Genomic DNA, 17,573 nt, shown 5'->3' on the forward strand with positions numbered 1-17,573 from the left:
TCCTGTCAATTGTGGAGGAGCCTCTTGCGCATGCTCACAAAAAAACAGAACGGATTTCCTGTCAACTGCAGAGGTCACGTGATTTCCTGTCAACTGCGGAGGCGCCTCTTGCGGAGGTCGGCCATTTTGTCTGCAGGATCTTGAGGTATTTGTAAACAGGTCACGTGGGTAGGGTGGAGTTAAATATATGTTGCCATTGAGTTACTGAACACTCATTCAAATCTTTTTATCTGTCCACTCGTTTTATTTCTAACATTCGTCTTTCTTTTAATTCATCATTCCTTAATTTGATGACTCATCAGATGGATCCACCAAACGTACATTCATAACAGAATCATTAATTTGCTCAACCAGTAGGGGGCGGTAGTTCTGGTCACGCCGAAAGATGATGATGAAGAAGAAGAAGAGCTGGCCGCCATATTGCAGTGAGACAGCGAGTTTCCTTGGTCTGGTTTTGTTCGCTGAAGAGTTTATCAATCAAGAGAGAAGATGATGTCCGCACAGGTGTTTGGAGATAATGGGAAGATGAGAGAGTATCACTACTCTGGACCAGCAGAGCATCGGTTCTCACCGTACTCTTTTAATGGAGGGTGAGTACAGGGTTAGGGTTAGGTACAGGGTTAGGTACAGCACAACATCTGCTCAGGCTAGCCAGCTAGCATGGTCTCTTTAGCTGCTGTGGCTAGCTCCCACAGCTACCTAACACAGGCTGTGAGCAAGCTAGCTCAGTTAGCTGTGAGCAGGCTAGCTAGGTTAGCTGTGAGGAGGCTAGCTAGGTTAGCTGTGAGGAGGCTAGCTGAGTTAGCTGTGAGGAGGCTAGCTGAGTTAGCTGGGAGCAAGCTAGCTGAGTTAGCTGCATGTGATAGCTGTACTGACCCATTCACTGGGTATTGTTGTCAAGCTCAAGTTAATTGAATGTTGCTGTGATGAGTCTAAATGTGATTTGAAAATGTCGAGAAAGATGAGATTCAGAAACGTGCCTATAACATGGTTCATTCTGGTTAGAGGTACTTAGTTTCGATTTCAATCCCAAGCAGTGTGCTGTTAGCAGACGCAACTAGATGGCTAACCCAAGCAAGCCAGTTAGCAGTGGCTCATTTGTGCTTAATCATCTCTTGTGACTCTTGTTTTCTAGGACAGTTCTTGCTGTGGCAGGTGAAGACTTTGCTCTGGTGGCCTCAGACACCCGTCTGAGTGAAGGATACTCCATCCACAGCAGAGACTCTCCCAAATGTTACAAGCTGTAAGTGTCACGTTATTGGTAATCTGTGAGTAAAACATGATGGCAGCTGCTTGATATGGTAGAGAGAGTGGAAACACCAATACAATAAGATGGCTGGACCGATACAAACTGTTGAGGCCACCTAGAGCATAGGAAAGCATGTACATACAGCTGTACGTTTATTCTGTTGGTCATGTAGTATTTGTTCTGTTCAATTCTCACAGGACAGACACCACCGTCATTGGCTGCAGTGGTTTCCATGGTGATTGCCTGACTCTTACCAAGATCATTGATGCCAGATTAAAGGTGAGATCATGTCTCAGATCAGTTTCACTCTCTCTCTCTCATCCCCCGGGAAGACATCCCTGAAGATCATGTCTCTGATCAGTTTCACTCTCTCTCATCCCCCGGGAAGACATCCCTGAAGCATAAGTGAACACACTGCACATTTTTGGAGGTGTAAGGTTGACGAATGGGAAGTAAGTTTGCAAAAATGTCTGTCCTCACAGATGTACAAGCACTCCAACAACAAGACCATGACCAGCGGCGCCATCGCAGCCATGCTGTCCACCATCCTGTACGGCCGACGCTTCTTCCCTTACTACGTTTACAACATCATTGGTGGACTGGATGAGGAGGGTCGGTTCATTCTCTAGTATTGATGTTATTAATCTCACATGCTTCATTCATCTATTTCATTCAGGCTAATTGCATTGTTGTAGCTGCTGAATAGGACCAGTCCAGTACTGCATATAAATCAACATTTCAGATCTCATTTATCATTCAAGTATGACAGACATGTTATCATACCTGACATCCTCTCAACTGGGCCTCTCAGACATGTTATTATACCTGACATCCTCTCAACTGGGCCTCTCAGACATGTTATCATACCTGACATCCTCTCAACTGGGCCTCTCAGACATGTTATTATACCTGACATCCTCTCAACTGGGCCTCTCAGACATGTTATCATACCTGACATCCTCTCAACTGGGCCTCTCAGACATGTTATTATACCTGACATCCTCTCAACTGGGCCTCTCAGACATGTTAGTATCATACCTGACATTCTCTCAACTGGGCCTCTCAGACATGTTATCATACCTGACATCCTCTCAACTGGGCCTCTCAGACATGTTATACCTGACATCCTCTCAACTGGGCCTCTCAGACATGTTATACCTGACATCCTCTCAACTGGGCCTCTCAGACATGTTATACCTGACATCCTCTCAACTGGGCCTCTCAGACATGTTATACCTGACATCCTCTCAACTGGGCCTCTCAGACATGTTATACCTGACATCCTCTCAACTGGGCCTCTCAGACAGGTTATCATACCTGACATCCTCTCAACTGGGCCTCTCAGACATGTTATCATACCTGACATTCTCTCAACTGGGCCTCCCAGACATGTTATCATACCTGACATCCTCTCAACTGGGCCTCTCAGACATGTTATACCTGACATCCTCTCAACTGGGCCTCTCAGACATGTTATCATACCTGACATCCTCTCAACTGGGCCTCAGACATGTTATCATACCTGACATCCTCTCAACTGGGCCTCTCAGACATGTTATTATACCTGACATCCTCTCAACTGGGCCTCAGACATGTTATTATACCTGACATCCTCTCAACTGGGCCTCTCAGACATGTTATACCTGACATCCTCTCAACTGGGCCTCTCAGACATGTTATCATACCTGACATCCTCTCAACTGGGCCTCTCAGACATGTTATTATACCTGACATCCTCTCAACTGGGCCTCTCAGACATGTTATTATACCTGACATCCTCTCAACTGGGCCTCTCAGACATGTTATTATACCTGACATCCTCTCAACTGGGCCTCTCAGACATGTTATTATACCTGACATCCTCTCAACTGGGCCTCACACATGTCTAGTTACTAATGGCAAATCAAAACCTTCACGCTGAAGTTGGTAGTATCATGGGATGTACCCTGACCCCTCATTGGTCTATACGTACTGCTCTGGCCCCCGGGTGAAACTGTTTTTTTGCTTCCCTCTGGAATATGTAGGTGTGGGACCTATGCCCACCCTCCCATTGCTCTCTGTAAAGCGCATTGTGTTGCCTCTTGTGTATGAAATGCGCTATACAAATAAAGTTTGATTTGATTGGTGTTGTTTTCCAGGCCGGGGAGCCGTGTACAGTTTTGACCCCGTGGGGTCGTACCAGAGGGACACATACAAGGCCGGGGGCTCGGCCAGCGCCATGCTGCAGCCCCTGCTGGACAACCAGGTGAGGGTTAGGGTGAGGGTGAGGTTTAGGGTGAGGACGGGCCACGTCTGGACCATCATTCTGTTTACAGCAGATAGGCCGATTATTTGTAAGGAAACCAGACACTGAAGTTCTCAATTTTTCAAAGCGCAGAAGCCTTGTTCTAGAATATTCAGTCAGTCCTGTAGGCTGGTTCACTGATGTGAGAAATGTAACAGAATTTGAGCATGCAGGATCGGGCTGGTTAACCAGGCGAGCTCTTTCTAGTAAGTCTGTATTGGGCCAGTTATCCCCGGGGTTCACTAATCACCACGTGTGTCCTTGCTGTACCCCGCCCCCTAGATTGGCTTCAAGAACATGGAGAATGTTGAGCAGCTTCCTCTCAGCCAGGACAAGGCTGTCCAGCTGGTCAAAGACGTGTTCATCTCTGCAGCAGAGAGAGACGTGTACACAGGCGACGCCCTCAGGATCTGCATCATCACCAAGGAGGGCATCAAGGAGGAGACCGTCCCTCTCAGGAAGGACTGAGCTTCATCCTCACCCTCCTCTTCCTCGCCCTGCCTTGTCTAGGTTACGCTTCTGTCTGGATTTGTCCATTTTTTTGGACCTACTCTGTGATTATTTTTACATTCTTACTGAAGAATAAAACATGTTCTCTGTAGTTGATTTTCTCGTGTGGTTGTTGTGACTTTATTGTGTACAGCTTACTGTATAAGTGAGTCCGAGTAGTGGAACATCCCTTGGGTTCATAGACATGTCTTGGAGATGGATGTGCTGGAATGGTCGATGCGATGTTCAATTGGAAATATTTCTGAAAATAGTGCATATAGTGTACTAGGACATGCATGAAAAGGTGAATGTGTATATTTTGCTATTTTAAGTCTTGAGTTTATGTCCCTTCCTGTGCATATTCATAATACCAGATAGTGTAGCAACTCTGGAACAGTAGAAACAGATTCCCTATATGTAAATTGGTCATAATGTTACTATTGAATATAAACTCTACTATACCATTTTGAAGATACACCACTCTTACCTTTATTCCAGAATCTCTGGGACAACCCAAAGATGTGCAATGGGCAACTCGATCTTATGAACTCATTGGTACAACATGAGATGTTTTTTTTCATGCAAGCAAAGTTATAAATCAGGGGTGTACTTTTGGAGAACTAAAGTTCTGCACGTTGTCACCCAAGCCCGGCTAATTAGTTAATTGCTAATGAGGAGAATCAGGTGGTGGGTCGGAGTGAACCTGCTCGGCCCTGTGAGCTGTGGGTTGGACGTTGCACATACACAATACACATATAATTCAACTGGGGATCGTATCATGCGGTGCATAGATGAGTGAAGGGATATTATAGATGAGTGAAGGGATATTATACAGAAGCACGTAAAGGTGTCAGCCTGTAGGATTAGTAGAGCAGAGCCGGAGTGACCTCTGACCCGGAAGGTGTATTCGGGAGGGTTGTTGCTCAAGAGAACCCAGCAGAGCAGAACTGGCTATGAGGAGCTTTATAACTTCACATCTCTTAGAAACGAACTGAATACAGCGGGTCGCCTGTAGGTAACTATCTGGTCCTCTATCTATAGGTAACTACCTAACCCTAACTACCTGGTCCTGTATCAACCAGCACGACGCATAGAAGCTCATCATAGAGTATCACGTGAATGTAAAAGCCCTATCTTTCCGGGGGAGCGCGATGTTGTTGGTGTCTTTGCTAGCGAGCTAGTTAGCTAACCATACAGCTACGTGCTCAGGAGAGGCTAACTAGCCTCGGCTAACAGGGTGCTAATGGGCTAACCACTCAGATAGCCCTCAGATAGCCATGTCAAGTTCTGCCAAGCAACGACCAACATTTAGCTAACGCTAGCTACTCATGTTTTGTGTTGCTACATATCTAGTTATCTATCTAGATCACACCGTCACGTCTCTGCCGGTTAGAGAAGTCGTTTAAGTGGAAACGGGCAGAGGCTTCCCGCGCCAGACTGCTGAGCTAGGTTAGCTGCTCCTTTAGCATGATATAGATTAGCTTGCACCTTAGCTGATATAGCTATGCTATATCATCATAGTTAGCTGGCTCATACATGCACCCCTGGGACGTTTGGTCATCTTACTAGCTACTCTTTTGCATATTATCAGGACTTGTACCATTTGAACAGGGCAAACCACTAACAACAACGTCACCTCCAGTTTCTGTGTGTTTTTATGGGACATGTCATTTGTAAGCCAAGGTAGACGCACAGCTATTTTATACAAAGTGTAGAGTACAGATGATTTTTCTCACCAGGATACCTGCTCTACTAGTTTAATCAACCCATCATCTCTCCCCAGGATACCTGCTCCTACTGGTTTAATCAACCCATCATCTCTCACCAGGATACCTGCTCCTACTGGTTTAATCAACCCATCATCTCTCCCCAGGATACCTGCTCCTACTGGTTTAATCAACCCATCATCTCTCCCCAGGATACCTGCTCCTACTGGTTTAATCAACCCATCATCTCTCCCCAGGATACCTGCTCCTACTGGTTTAATCAACCCATCATCTCTCCCCAGGATACCTGCTCCTACTGGTTTAATCAACCCATCATCTCTCCCCAGGATACTTGCTCTACTAGTTTAATCAACCCATCATCTCTCCCCAGGATACCTGCTCCTACTGGTTTAATCAACCCATCATCTCTCTCCAGGATACCTGCTCTACTAGTTTAATCAACCCATCATCTCTCTCCAGGATACCTGCTCTACTAGTTTAATCAACCCATCATCAGACGAGTGTGAAGCTGCGGCCTGCGTAAGGACAGGCCATGGACCAGAACAACAGCCTCCCGTTCGCCCAAGGGCTGGCCTCTCCACAGGTAATAAGTTTCCTTTGTCTGTGTCACTATAAGTGGTGTGGGACTGCTTCAACGGCAGGACGGTCTCACTGGCCCTTCCAGAGATCTTCTAAAACATTGTCGCCTGATTTGCCTCCTTCCCATCCTATAGGGAGCCATGACGCCAGGCATGCCCATTTTCAGTCCCATGATGCCTTACGGCAGCGGTCTGACGCCCCAGCCGGTCCAGAACACAAACAGCCTCTCCCTGCTGGAGGAGCAGCAGAGACAGCAGCAGCAGGCCTCGGCCCAGCAGGCCGGGGGGGTCCCAGGGGCCTCGGGACAGACCCCCCAGCTGTACCACTCCCAGGTGGTCACCACCACCACCAACCTGCCGGGCAACACCCCTCTCTACAGCAGCACCCCGCTGACGCCCATGACCCCCATCACCCCCGCCACGCCGGCCTCCGAGAGCTCCGGCATCGTCCCCCAGCTACAGTAGGGCTCGCTCAGTCAGGCCGTTTAGTGACTAAACTAACATCTATGGTCTCCTGTCCACAAGGCTCCTTTCTCTGAGCTCCTTCAGGGAGTGAGCGCTGGCTGCGCCTCCTCTTTTCTGATCAATACACCTTCTTTCGGGAGCGGGGCGGGAGGGGGGCGGGAGCGGGGCGGGAGCGGGGTGGGAGGGGGGCGCTCCGGGCATTTCAAGATGGAAAAAAGTTCCCAGGTTTTCAGAAAGGTGCCGACACTCATCAATGTCACTTTTCATGAGCTGACTAACCACAACGACAGCGACGCCCTCATCAAACTCCTCCAGGGCAGTACTAGGGCAGGGCAGTACTAGGGCAGGGCAGCACTAGGGTAGGGCAGTACTAGGGCAGGGCAGTACTAGAGCAGGGCAGTACTAGAGCAGGGCAGTACTAGGGCAGGGCAGTACTAGAGCAGGGCAGTACTAGGGCAGGGCAGTACTAGGGCAGGGCAGTACTAGAGCAGGGCAGTACTAGGGCAGGGCAGTACTAGGGCAGGGCAGTACTAGGGCAGTGCTAGGGTAGGGCAGTACTAGGGCAGGGCAGTACTAGGGCAGGGCAGTACTAGGGCAGTGCTAGGGTAGGGCAGTACTAGGGCAGGGCAGTACTAGGGCAGGGCAGTACTAGGGCAGAGCAGTACTAGGGCAGTGCTAGGGCAGGGCAGTACTAGGGCAGGGCAGTACTAGAGCAGAGCAGTACTAGGGCAGTACTAGGGCAGGGCAGTACTAGAGCAGAGCAGTACTAGAGCAGGGCAGTACTAGGGCAGGGCAGTACTAGGGCAGGGCAGTACTAGGGCAGGGCAGTACTAGGGCAGGGCAGTACTAGGGCAGGGCAGTGCTAGGGCAGGGCAGTGCTAGGGCAGGGCAGTGCTAGAGCAGGGCAGTACTAGGGCAGGGCAGTGCTAGGGCAGGGCAGTGCTAGAGCAGGGCAGTACTAGGGCAGGGCAGTACTAGGGCAGGGCAGTACTAGGGCAGGGCAGTACTAGAGCAGAGCAGTACTAGAGCAGGGCAGTACTAGGGCAGTACTAGGGCAGGGCAGTACTAGGGCAGGGCAGTACTAGAGCAGGGCAGTACTAGGGCAGTACTAGGGCAGGGCAGTACTAGGGCAGGGCAGTACTAGGGCAGGGCAGTACTAGGGCAGTACTAGGGCAGGGCAGTACTAGGGCAGGGCAGTACTAGAGCAGGGCAGTACTAGGGCAGGGCAGTACTAGAGCAGGGCAGTACTAGAGCAGGGCAGTACTAGAGCAGGGCAGTACTAGGGCAGGGCAGTACTAGGGCAGGGCAGTACTAGGGCAGGGCAGTACTAGGGCAGTACTAGGGCAGGGCAGTACTAGGGCAGGGCAGTATTAGAACAGGGCAGTACTAGGGCAGGGCAGTGCTAGGGCAGGGCAGTACTAGAACAGGGCAGTACTAGAACAGGGCAGTACTAGAACAGGGCAGTATTAGAACAGGGCAGTACTAGAACAGGGCAGTATTAGAACAGGGCAGTACTAGAACAGGGCAGTACTAGAACAGGCCTGCAGTTTTTTACGAAACTAAAAATAAACAAGTGATAGTGGATCTTTCGCAACAGACGGTATACGGATATGTTGTCGTTGTAAACAATGATGTCATACGTTTTTACGGCGCCCTGCCAGCCTGTCTGCCAGAAGAAGCGGCCTTGTGGACAGGGGCCTTCATCCTCACCTACACATCCTCACTTCATCCTCACCTACACACTCTGCATTCATCAGACCATGGGCCTTCATCCTCACTTCATCCTTCATCCTCACCTACACACTGCATTCATCAGACCATGGGCCTTCATCCTCACTTCATCCTTCATCCTCACCTACACACTGCATTCATCAGACCATGGGCCTTCATCCTCACTTCATCCTTCATCCTCACCTACACTCTGCATTCATCAGACCATGGCCGCAGAATGGTGGGGTGTTTAGAGTACCCATTTCCCTAGTACACCTTGACACTGTAGCAAGAGCCTTCCTCCTCTCTCCATGGCTCACCCTTAATATCATTGACAGGAACATTGTGTCCACTGTGAACCTGGGCTGTAAATTGGACTTGAAGACCATCGCTTTGCGAGCCAGAAACGCTGAATACAATCCCAAGGTGAGTCCTACAGGGAGGGAGGCTCCTTGCGCATAACCCAGAATCAAAACGCACTTCCCCAAGTTTGGATGAGAGGGTGTTCCCCAAGTTTGGATAAGAGGTTGTTCCCCAAGTTTGGATGAGAGGGTGTTCCCCAAGTTTGGATGAGAGGGTGTTCCCCAAGTTTGGATGAGAGGGTGTTCCTAGTGCTGGATAAGCACCTGGATGAATGCTGCTCTTCTCTTTTCTCCAGCGGTTTGCTGCTGTGATTATGAGAATACGAGAGCCCAGGACCACTGCTCTGATCTTCAGCTCTGGGAAGATGGTCTGCACCGGAGCCAAGAGGTCTGTCTCCCCCCAAGCGCTCTGTTACAGGGACCGTCTAGAAAGCACCAAGCGCTCTGTTACAGGGACCGTCTAGAAAGCACCAAGCGCTCTGTTACAGGGACCGTCTAGAAAGCACCAAGCGCTCTGCTTACAGGGACCGTCTAGAAAGCACCAAGCGCTCTGTTACAGGGACCGTCTAGAAAGCACCAAGCGCTCTGTTACAGGGACGGTCTAGAAAGCACCAAGCGCTCTGTTACAGGGACCGTCTAGAAAGCACCAAGCATTCTGCTTACAGGGACCGTCTAGAAAGCACCAAGCATTCTGCTTACAGGGACCGTCTAGAAAGCACCAAGCATTCTGCTTACAGGGACCGTCTAGAAAGCACCAAGCATTCTGCTTACAGGGACCGTCTAGAAAGCACCAAGCATTCTGCTTACAGGGACCGTCTAGAAAGCATTGCTCACTGATCATTCACATGGCATGAAGATGCTCCTTCTCTTTAGTATGTTGTCTAAGGGGGGATAGAGGTAAGAACACGCATTTGATTGTGACTGATTACAGGATGGATGAAGTGAAACCTTCTTCTCCTCTTCTCTCCTGCCCAGTGAGGAACAGTCTCGCCTGGCAGCCAGGAAGTATGCCAGGGTGGTTCAGAAGCTGGGTTTCCCTGCCAAGTTCTTGGACTTCAAGATCCAGAACATGGTGGGCAGCTGTGACGTCAAGTTCCCCATCCGCCTAGAGGGCCTGGTTCTCACCCACCAGCAGTTCAGCAGGTCAGACCCGTCCTTCAACCATGAGCGCTTGCGTTGGCATATTTGAAAGTATGTTGAGTTTATTTGATGGATGTATATGATGAATGTTATGGGTGTTCTGTAATATGAACTGCGAATGTTAGCAGTGTGACTTGAATATTGACAGTTTTCTTTGTTTTCAGTTATGAGCCTGAGCTCTTCCCTGGGCTGATCTACAGAATGATCAAACCCAGAATCGTCTTGTTGATATTCGTCTCAGGGAAGGTTGTATTAACAGGTGAGTTCATAGACAGGTGAGTTTATAGAGAATGTATGATTGTAGATTGTAGGATGGAGTGGGCAGAGCAAACCCTAACCCATGTATGTTGTTCCATAGTGTTTACTGCGCTCTCATGTCTTTATTACAAGGTGCAAAGGTGAGAGGAGAGATCTATGAAGCATTTGAAAACATCTACCCCATCTTGAAAGGATTCCGCAAGACAACGTAGACCTTTCCGGCTGCACTTTTCTGGTTTATTTTTTTGCTGGCGCAGCAGGAAGTGCTCAAAGTTGTGAGCAGCTCCTGTAGGACTCTGATTGGGCTGTTCAGAGAAGACCTCTCGTTCCCTCACCTCCGTGCTGGTTTGGTCCAGGAAGAGGGCAGATGCTCTTTTAACCCATTTTATTTGTTTTTAAATGACTCTTGCTCTTTATCAAACGAGAATCAGCCTGCTGGGCTGTTCTTTCATTTAAGCAGTTTATTTTTGTAAAGTAGGTTTTTATTGTCATGTCTAGACATGTGGTAGTTGACCACACATTCCTTACAAGACAGCATTTAAGATTCACAACTGAATGGTTACAGTTCACATATTCATGTTCCAATGTCCAGATGGTGTTTGATGTTTGGGATTCTGGTGCAAGGCTTCACCACTCCTCGCACGTTTTTTTTTTTTTTAATACATTTTGATTAGATTTTCACAAATCTTTGGCACTGAAAGGCAAGAAAATGGTGTACGAGAACAGTTATCATGCAACCTTAATGTCTGACTTATCATGCAACGTTAATGTCTGACTCTTAGGACTTTATTCATGTCTGTATGTACTTTGGATGTTTTTTTTCTAAATTTTAGTAATTTTAAGCAATATTTAAGACCTTTGTTTTTATCTTTTAATTGTAGAGTAGAACTAATGCTGATTCTGTGCCTCAGAGGCCCTGACTATCTGGTCACCCACCTGAGCCTGAGCGCTGCCAGGGATGCAGTTCTATAATGGCTTCTCCTGTATGATACTTCGCTGTTTGGTGCACAATAAACTTGTACATAGTCCAGGTGTGCTCTTAATCTGATTGGCTGTGATCTGTCTGCTTGCAGCTGTGGGATGGAACACGATGGCCTAGCTCAGTTTACTGAATGGAAGGAAACATTAAGACAGGCCTGGAATTATACTTGAAATGACAAATGTGTTTTTAGCTGTCAATCAGCCAGTCTGGAACATCCAACAAGTTTCTTATACTTTATTTCTTATACTTTATTACACATCAGCTGAAATTCACCAGTCCCCGGGTCCTCGTCATCCATCACGCTGAACAACCGATAAGAGAGGTTTCATCTGGTCTTGTTTTCTTCTCATGGTTTCATCTGGTCTTGTCTTCTCATGGTCTCATCTGGTCTTCTTCTCTTCTCATGGTCTCATCTGGTCTTCTTCTCTTCTCATGGTCTCATCTGGTCTTGTTTCCTTCTCATGGTCTCATTTTCTTCTCATGGTTTCATCTGGTCTTGTCTTCTCATGGTCTCATCTGGTCTTGTTTCCTTCTCATGGTCTCATTTTCTTCTCATGGTCTCATCTGGTCTTGTTGTGTTCTCATGGTCTCATCTGGTCTTGTTGTGTTCTCATGGTCTCATCTGGTCTTGTTGTGTTCTCATGGTCTCATCTGGTCTTGTTTTCTTCTCATGGTCTCATCTGGTCTTGTTTTCTTCTCATGGTCTCATCTGGTCTTGTTGTGTTCTCATGGTCTCATCTGGTCTTGTTTTCTTCTCATGGTCTCATCTGGTCTTGTCTTCTCATGGTCTCATCTGGTCTTGTTGTGTTCTCATGGTCTCATCTGGTCTTGTTTTCTTCTCATGGTCTCATCTGGTCTATGCTTCCTTCTCTCCTGTGAAGTCTTGTTTCCAGATGAACTCAGGGCAGTACTGGTTCCCCTGGTCACAGCTGGTCTCACACGTATAGACCGCCAGCGTGCCCCAGTCTATACTAGCCTCTCTAGGACTAGGACTGTCCACACTCAGGTGGGTTAACAACTGGGGCATCACCTGGTAAAACACAAACAAATATGTGCAACCTGTGATGGACAGTTGACACACATGCAACATCTCTTTCTAGTCCTTAAGACTCAGTGGTTGTAATAGAATGGTTAGTGTGAGACACACACACACACACACACACACAGCTCTGGTTACCTGGAACTCAAACACTCTTCTGGAGCCGCATGGGCAGTGTGGGACGTCCCCTTCTGAGGGGACGCGCTCCGAGCTCACCCAGAGAGGACAACCGCTCCTGCAGTAGCGCAGAACCTGCAAGTACACAATTTCCCTCAGGGATGAATAAAAGAGAGAAAGCAAGGAAATATGTTTACATGCACACTAATAAACCAATCATCTGATTTATGGAGTTACCAGATTATTCAAGTGGTCATGTAAACAGCATAATGCTTTATCAGATAAAAGCCATTATTGGTTTATGAAAAATCCGATAAACACAACTAGGTTTTTGCCCAACAGTCCGTTTTATCCGGCGCATGTATTCTGTTCATCTGGTTTCTTGTTCTTTTACATCTGCGCATGTGTGAATGGATGCAGATAGGTCAGCAGATGGACAACAGCAAACATGGCGAGCGGTAGAACTAATTTTTGGAATGAAGATGAAACCAACTTCATGCTCAATGAAAAGAACTTGGAAAGAAATCCAACTAATTGGCAATCATGTAAACCAGGCTTTTCCTGTTATTGCATTACTGAATAAATTAAGTCAAATTAAATTATTGCCATTACCTGATTATTCCCAATTATCAGATTATTGTGTTCATGTAAGCGTGCTCTATCTGTCTGTCATGGTTGGAATCATGGCTCAGAAGTGTTCTAACCTGGTGTGGCTCTGCGTTGATCCTCTGTTTGAACGCGTGGAACACCTCAGTATCCTGGGTCTCGTGCGCAGCCATGTCTTCAAGATCCGACTCTGCCAAGCCTGAGGAGATCAAGCACTCTTTTAAGACACTGCACATTTGCTTTGACCCATTCCTACACACAGGATGTATTACTAATGCTTAATGTGTGCTCTCCTGCCACTCTGGTGACTAGCAGGGGGAGACCAGAGGAGAAGCTACACAACCAAGGCAGGTGTGCTGATCTCACAGTCAGTCAAGGCAGGTGTGCTGATCTCACAGTCAGTCAAGGCAGGTGTGCTGATCTCACAGTCAGTCAAGGCAGAGCACTCGCCCTCCCTCTGATCGTCCTCCACGGTCCCCGCGTCCTCGTCCTCCACGGTCCCCGCGTCGTCGTCCTCTTCTTCCTTCTGCAGCTCTTCAGGCTCCGTCACCAGCTCAGATTCGGGGAACAGGAAGGGAGACGGCCCGGCGCCGGACAGCACTGCAGGAGAGATCACACAGTCACGTCTCACTGCAGGATTAGAGATATCACACAGTCACGTCTCACTGCAGGATGCAGAGATATCACACAGTCACGTCTCACTGCAGGATAAGAGATATCACACAGTCACGTCTCACTGCAGGACGCAGAGATATCACACAGTCACGTCTCACTGCAGGATAAGAGATATCACACAGTCACGTCTCACTGCAGGATAAGAGATATCACACAGTCACGTCTCACTGCAGGATAAGAGATATCACACAGTCACGTCTCACTGCAGGATTAGAGATATCACACAGTCACGTCTCACTGCAGGACGCAGAGATATCACACAGTCACGTCTCACTGCAGGACGCAGAGATATCACACAGTCACGTCTCACTGCAGGACGCAGAGATATCACACAGTCACGTCTCACGTCAGGATAAGAGATATCACACAGTCTCAGGAACACAACTGAACTGCGAGCGTCGCATGACTTTCAAAGCTGAGCTTCTCACATCATGTGCTTCCTCACCTTGACTGCAGCACTCCTGCTTGTGGCGGTGCTTCCAGTCCATCGTCTGGTGCTCTTTGCTGCAGTAGTATGCAGCATGACAGCGTGAGCAAGCCTTGTGACCGGGACAGCCACACAGTTGGCACAGCTTCACCCCGGATCCAAGCACACAGCGGTCAGGCTCAGGCCCTTCCGGAGCCTCGTCGGGTGGGGGATCGTAGGGGTAGAAGTCATTTTGTCTTTGCAACTGGCTCCTGTAAACTGGAGATAGACCACAATCTTATCTGTGAGTGAGGTAGTGGAGGGTATACAGAGGTACACGGAGTATATCCATGGACCCACAATATACCCACGTCTTTAAACACCACTAATGTAAAAATGAACATTTCAGCTACATCTCTGGCAGTGAGGAACAGTAGAATAACATAGATTACAATGGAATATATAACAACAGAATATAATAATTGACATGTATTAGCGATGATTATAAATAGCACAAGCTATCCCAAAGTGTAAACACTCGCCCAGAAACTCACAGTACCTTTCAGACAGCGGCTGTCATGACGCGAGAAGCAGGCAGGGTTCCTGCAGCAGAACACGAACACGGTTCTGTGGAAGCTCCTGTCCTGCCCGGGGATGGGAGCATAGACCTGCAGGAGGAACGCGGTGGGACGCAGACAGTGACCACACGCCAGGTCGTCCGGACCAGGGAGGGACCAGCTCAGCCAGGCAGGTCTACCCCCCACCTTGCTCGGGAACTGGGGACTCTGCAGCTGCCACGCCTCCGCTTCCTCCAAGAAGCCCAGAATAACCCCTGTCTCTGCTGTTCTAGATGGTTGATTTTTATTCTCGGCCATTTCGGGCTGATTTATTCCTGTCTAACTTGACGCTGTGCTCAGAACCACAACAAGCCAACATGCTTGGTAAGTACGCGAATGAAATGTGTCCGGAGTGGACTTAATAGAGCGAACAAACGTTCCTCCCATTTAGTCTTTAGCCACCAGGTGGTAGCATTGTATATTATCCTGTGAGTGATCGTTTAATAACTTATTTTTTTGTCAGATAAAAGCCAATAAAATTATAACAATTTACCAACAGAGATGATATTATATGATCTGGCTGATTTACAACAATATACACTATTTTTTATATGTTCAAAGGCTAAATGTTAACTCATTCGTTAACATTTAATAACATCACTCGTTATTAAAGTGATTTATCACAATGTACATACGCCAAATAAGGTTTACAAGTTTATTCCAATGCCTTATGCAATTTCCTTTTTGCCATTGGTTAATGGGTTAATGGGGAAACTCATCTTTTTTTCTGGCCTGTAATGGTGACGTCATGTCCTCGCGAGGGAGCTGGTGATGTCATGGGGGGCTGGGGAAGGGGCTGGGGAAGGGGCTGGGGAAGGGGCTGGGGAAGGGGCTGGGGAAGGGGCTGGGGAGGGGGGCTGGGGAAGGGGGCTGGGGAAGGGGCTGGGGAGGGGGGCTGGGGAAGGGGCTGGGGAAGGGGCTGGGAAGGGGGGCTGGGGAAGGGGGCTGGGGAGGGGGCTGGGGAAGGGGCTGGGGAGGGGGGCTGGGGAAGGGGGCTGGGGAAGGGGCTGGGGAGGGGGCTGGGGAAGGGGCTGGGGAGGGGGGCTGGGGAGGGAGGCTGGGGAAGGGGGCTGGGGAAGGAGGCTGGGGGCTGGGGGCTGGGGAAGGGGCTGGGGAGGGAGGCTGGGGAGGGGAGGCTGGGGAGGGGGCTGGGGAAGGGGGGCTGGGAAGGGGGGCTGGGGAAGGGGCTGGGAAGGGGGGCTGGGGAAGGGGGCTGGGGAAGGGGCTGGGAAGGGGGCTGGGGGGGAAGAGGCTGGGGAAGGGGCTGGGGAGGGAGGCTGGGGAAGGGGCTGGGGAGGGGGCTGGGGAAGGAGGCTGGGGAGGGAGGCTGGGGAGGGGGGCTGGGGAAGGGGGCTGGGGAAGGGGCTGGGGAGGAGGCTGGGGAAGAGGCTGGGGAAGGGGCTGGGGAGGGGGGCTGGGGAAGGGGCTGGGGAGGAGGCTGGGGAAGAGGCTGGGGAAGGGGCTGGGGAAGGGGCTGGGGAGGAGGCTGGGGAGGGGGGCTCGCGCCCTGGTCTTTCCACGGAAACACTCAGTCAAAGCGCACGAGCGAGTCTGCAGGGCTGACCTAGATAAGGACCCGTAGATTCACCGCTTCGCCCTTCGGATTTATCGTATTATATTATAGTTTTAAGTATTTATGATACTTAAAACTGGATGCTTTGACGTCAACATGTAGCATCGCCGGTGAACTTTATTTTTCAGCCATGGAAACTACACTGAAAAAAGAAGAGGAGTTTTCTGCCTGTTCCCGTTGTGAACGGTCGGTTGTTTGCAGAGCTCGGAAACCAATGGGCTGAAACCTGGACCGACTCCTCCACTCGACAGAGAACCGGTGAGACCCTCCGGTGAGACCCTCCGGTGAGACCCTCCGGTGAGACCACACGGCGATGCCTCCCCAGGGAGAGGGCGAATATAAACCCGTATCTGTCTCGGTCCCGTCCGTCCCGCCGGTGCCCCCGAGGAGGTTCCGGGGCGGGGGAGCAGAGCGCAGAGTCAAGTGTGTTCTTGTGGGAGACGGAGCAGTTGGGAAAACAAGTCTGATTATCAGCTACACGACTAATGGATATCCAACAGAATATGTCCCAACTGCCTTTGACAACTTTTCAGGTAAACTTCACAATTAAAGTGTTTCTTCATGATCCACGTTACAGTGCAACCAAGGACACCATATGATGCTCTAATGAACTAGGCTTTAACTATATATATATATATGATGCTCTAATGAACTAGGCTATAACTATATATATATGTGATGCTCTAATGAACTAGGCTATAACTATATATATATGTGATGCTCTAATGAACTAGCCTATAACTATATATATATATGATGCTCTAATGAACTAGGCTATAACTACTATGATGTGTAACTACACTATTTATAACCTGTGTATTAGAAGAACTGTTCAGTCTTCATTTATCCCCAGTTCCTCCAGTCTGTGTTACATAACAATGGTGTTTCTGTGTTTCTCCAGCTGTGGTGGCAGTTGACGGCCGGCCAGTGAAACTTCAACTCTGTGACACAGCTGGACAGGTCTGTAATAGTGACCATAAACCCCCAAATATAGTTGGCCTCTACCGTGCTACACTTTGCTCAGATAGTTAATCGTACTGCGGTTTAAAGCGTACATTCCTCATTGGGACAATAACACCAGACTAGTTTCTCACCACTCTTCCTGGGGTGTGTCCCAAACAGCCCCCCCCCCTCCCGGTCAGAGGTGGGGGCGTTCAGCTGACCAGGCTGATGAGAACAGCCCCCCCCCGGTCGGTGGGTCATGGAGGTGGGGGCGTTCAGCTGACCAGGCTGGTGAACCCCCAGCTCTGTCCAGCCGGGAGCTAGCACGCAACATTAGCTTCCGTAGAAAGAGGG

General features: G+C 49.2%; 4 protein-coding genes across 8 annotated transcripts in view; 3 read left to right on the plus strand and 1 right to left on the minus strand.

Annotated features, from left to right (window-relative positions):
- Nucleotides 1-439: 439 nt before the first annotated feature.
- psmb1 (proteasome 20S subunit beta 1) lies at nt 440-4,126 on the plus strand. Its single transcript, XM_084461321.1, has 6 exons — nt 440-590; nt 1,136-1,243; nt 1,447-1,528; nt 1,732-1,861; nt 3,388-3,494; nt 3,816-4,126. The coding sequence occupies exons 1-6, from the start codon at nt 490-492 to the stop codon at nt 3,999-4,001; spliced, it is 714 nt and encodes a 237-aa protein (XP_084317447.1). The 5' UTR covers nt 440-489; the 3' UTR covers nt 4,002-4,126.
- Nucleotides 4,127-4,956: 830 nt separating this feature from the next.
- tbp (TATA box binding protein) lies at nt 4,957-11,263 on the plus strand. 3 transcript variants are annotated; one of them, XM_084449468.1, is made up of 8 exons: nt 4,957-5,037; nt 6,209-6,332; nt 6,463-6,788; nt 8,841-8,928; nt 9,161-9,252; nt 9,840-10,007; nt 10,169-10,263; nt 10,395-11,263. In XM_084449468.1, exons 2-8 carry the CDS (start codon nt 6,282-6,284, stop codon nt 10,472-10,474), a joined length of 900 nt encoding a protein of 299 aa, XP_084305594.1. In that variant the 5' UTR covers nt 4,957-5,037; nt 6,209-6,281; the 3' UTR covers nt 10,475-11,263. The 3 variants fall into 3 exon arrangements, with proteins under 3 accessions (XP_084305594.1, XP_084305596.1, XP_084305595.1); XM_084449470.1 differs by having other exon boundaries at nt 4,958-5,033; XM_084449469.1 differs by having other exon boundaries at nt 5,011-5,063.
- Nucleotides 11,264-11,488: 225 nt separating this feature from the next.
- Nucleotides 11,489-15,015, minus strand: pdcd2 (programmed cell death 2). 3 transcript variants are annotated; one of them, XM_084452190.1, is made up of 6 exons: nt 14,647-15,015; nt 14,127-14,366; nt 13,433-13,606; nt 13,105-13,205; nt 12,422-12,535; nt 11,489-12,274 (listed from the first exon to the last, which is right to left on the minus strand). In XM_084452190.1, exons 1-6 carry the CDS (start codon nt 14,960-14,962, stop codon nt 12,101-12,103), a joined length of 1,119 nt encoding a protein of 372 aa, XP_084308316.1. In that variant the 5' UTR covers nt 14,963-15,015; the 3' UTR covers nt 11,489-12,100. The 3 variants fall into 3 exon arrangements, with proteins under 3 accessions (XP_084308316.1, XP_084308315.1, XP_084308314.1); XM_084452189.1 differs by having other exon boundaries at nt 13,403-13,606; XM_084452188.1 differs by having other exon boundaries at nt 13,373-13,606.
- Nucleotides 15,016-16,367: 1,352 nt separating this feature from the next.
- rhoua (ras homolog family member Ua) overlaps nt 16,368-17,573 on the plus strand; it is a gene marked incomplete at its 3' end in the record, with an annotated part of 8,571 nt that continues 7,365 nt past the window's right edge. The window contains exons 1-2 of the mRNA XM_084459366.1: nt 16,368-16,810; nt 17,179-17,237. Of these exons, the coding sequence (XP_084315492.1) occupies nt 16,591-16,810; nt 17,179-17,237 (279 nt within the window). The 5' untranslated portion in view covers nt 16,368-16,590. The remainder of the gene's footprint in view (nt 16,811-17,178; nt 17,238-17,573) is intronic.

This window comes from Borostomias antarcticus, assembly GCF_949987555.1.
Source record: "Borostomias antarcticus genome assembly, chromosome: 2".
NCBI lineage: Eukaryota > Metazoa > Chordata > Actinopteri > Stomiiformes > Stomiidae > Borostomias > Borostomias antarcticus.

What these genes read in the sequence shown, in the direction of transcription:
- tbp (XM_084449468.1), top strand. Translation starts at nt 6,282, where the DNA reads ATGGACCAGAACAACAGCCTCCCGTTCGCCCAAGGGCTGGCCTCTCCA. An exon ending in AAGGGCTGGCCTCTCCACAG is followed by an intron (nt 6,333 to 6,462) that starts GTAATAAGTTTC and finishes CCCATCCTATAG; the next exon opens with GGAGCCATGACGCCAGGCAT. An exon ending in GGCATCGTCCCCCAGCTACA is followed by an intron (nt 6,789 to 8,840) that starts GTAGGGCTCGCT and finishes TATCATTGACAG; the next exon opens with GAACATTGTGTCCACTGTGA.
- psmb1 (XM_084461321.1), top strand. Translation starts at nt 490, where the DNA reads ATGATGTCCGCACAGGTGTTTGGAGATAATGGGAAGATGAGAGAGTAT. An exon ending in TGGTGGACTGGATGAGGAGG is followed by an intron (nt 1,862 to 3,387) that starts GTCGGTTCATTC and finishes GTTGTTTTCCAG; the next exon opens with GCCGGGGAGCCGTGTACAGT. An exon ending in AGCCCCTGCTGGACAACCAG is followed by an intron (nt 3,495 to 3,815) that starts GTGAGGGTTAGG and finishes CCCGCCCCCTAG; the next exon opens with ATTGGCTTCAAGAACATGGA.
- pdcd2 (XM_084452188.1), bottom strand. Translation starts at nt 14,962, where the DNA reads ATGGCCGAGAATAAAAATCAACCATCTAGAACAGCAGAGACAGGGGTT. An exon ending in TCAACGCAGAGCCACACCAG is followed by an intron (nt 12,536 to 13,104) that starts GTTAGAACACTT and finishes GTGTACTTGCAG; the next exon opens with GTTCTGCGCTACTGCAGGAG. An exon ending in GAAGAGTGTTTGAGTTCCAG is followed by an intron (nt 12,275 to 12,421) that starts GTAACCAGAGCT and finishes GTGTTTTACCAG; the next exon opens with GTGATGCCCCAGTTGTTAAC.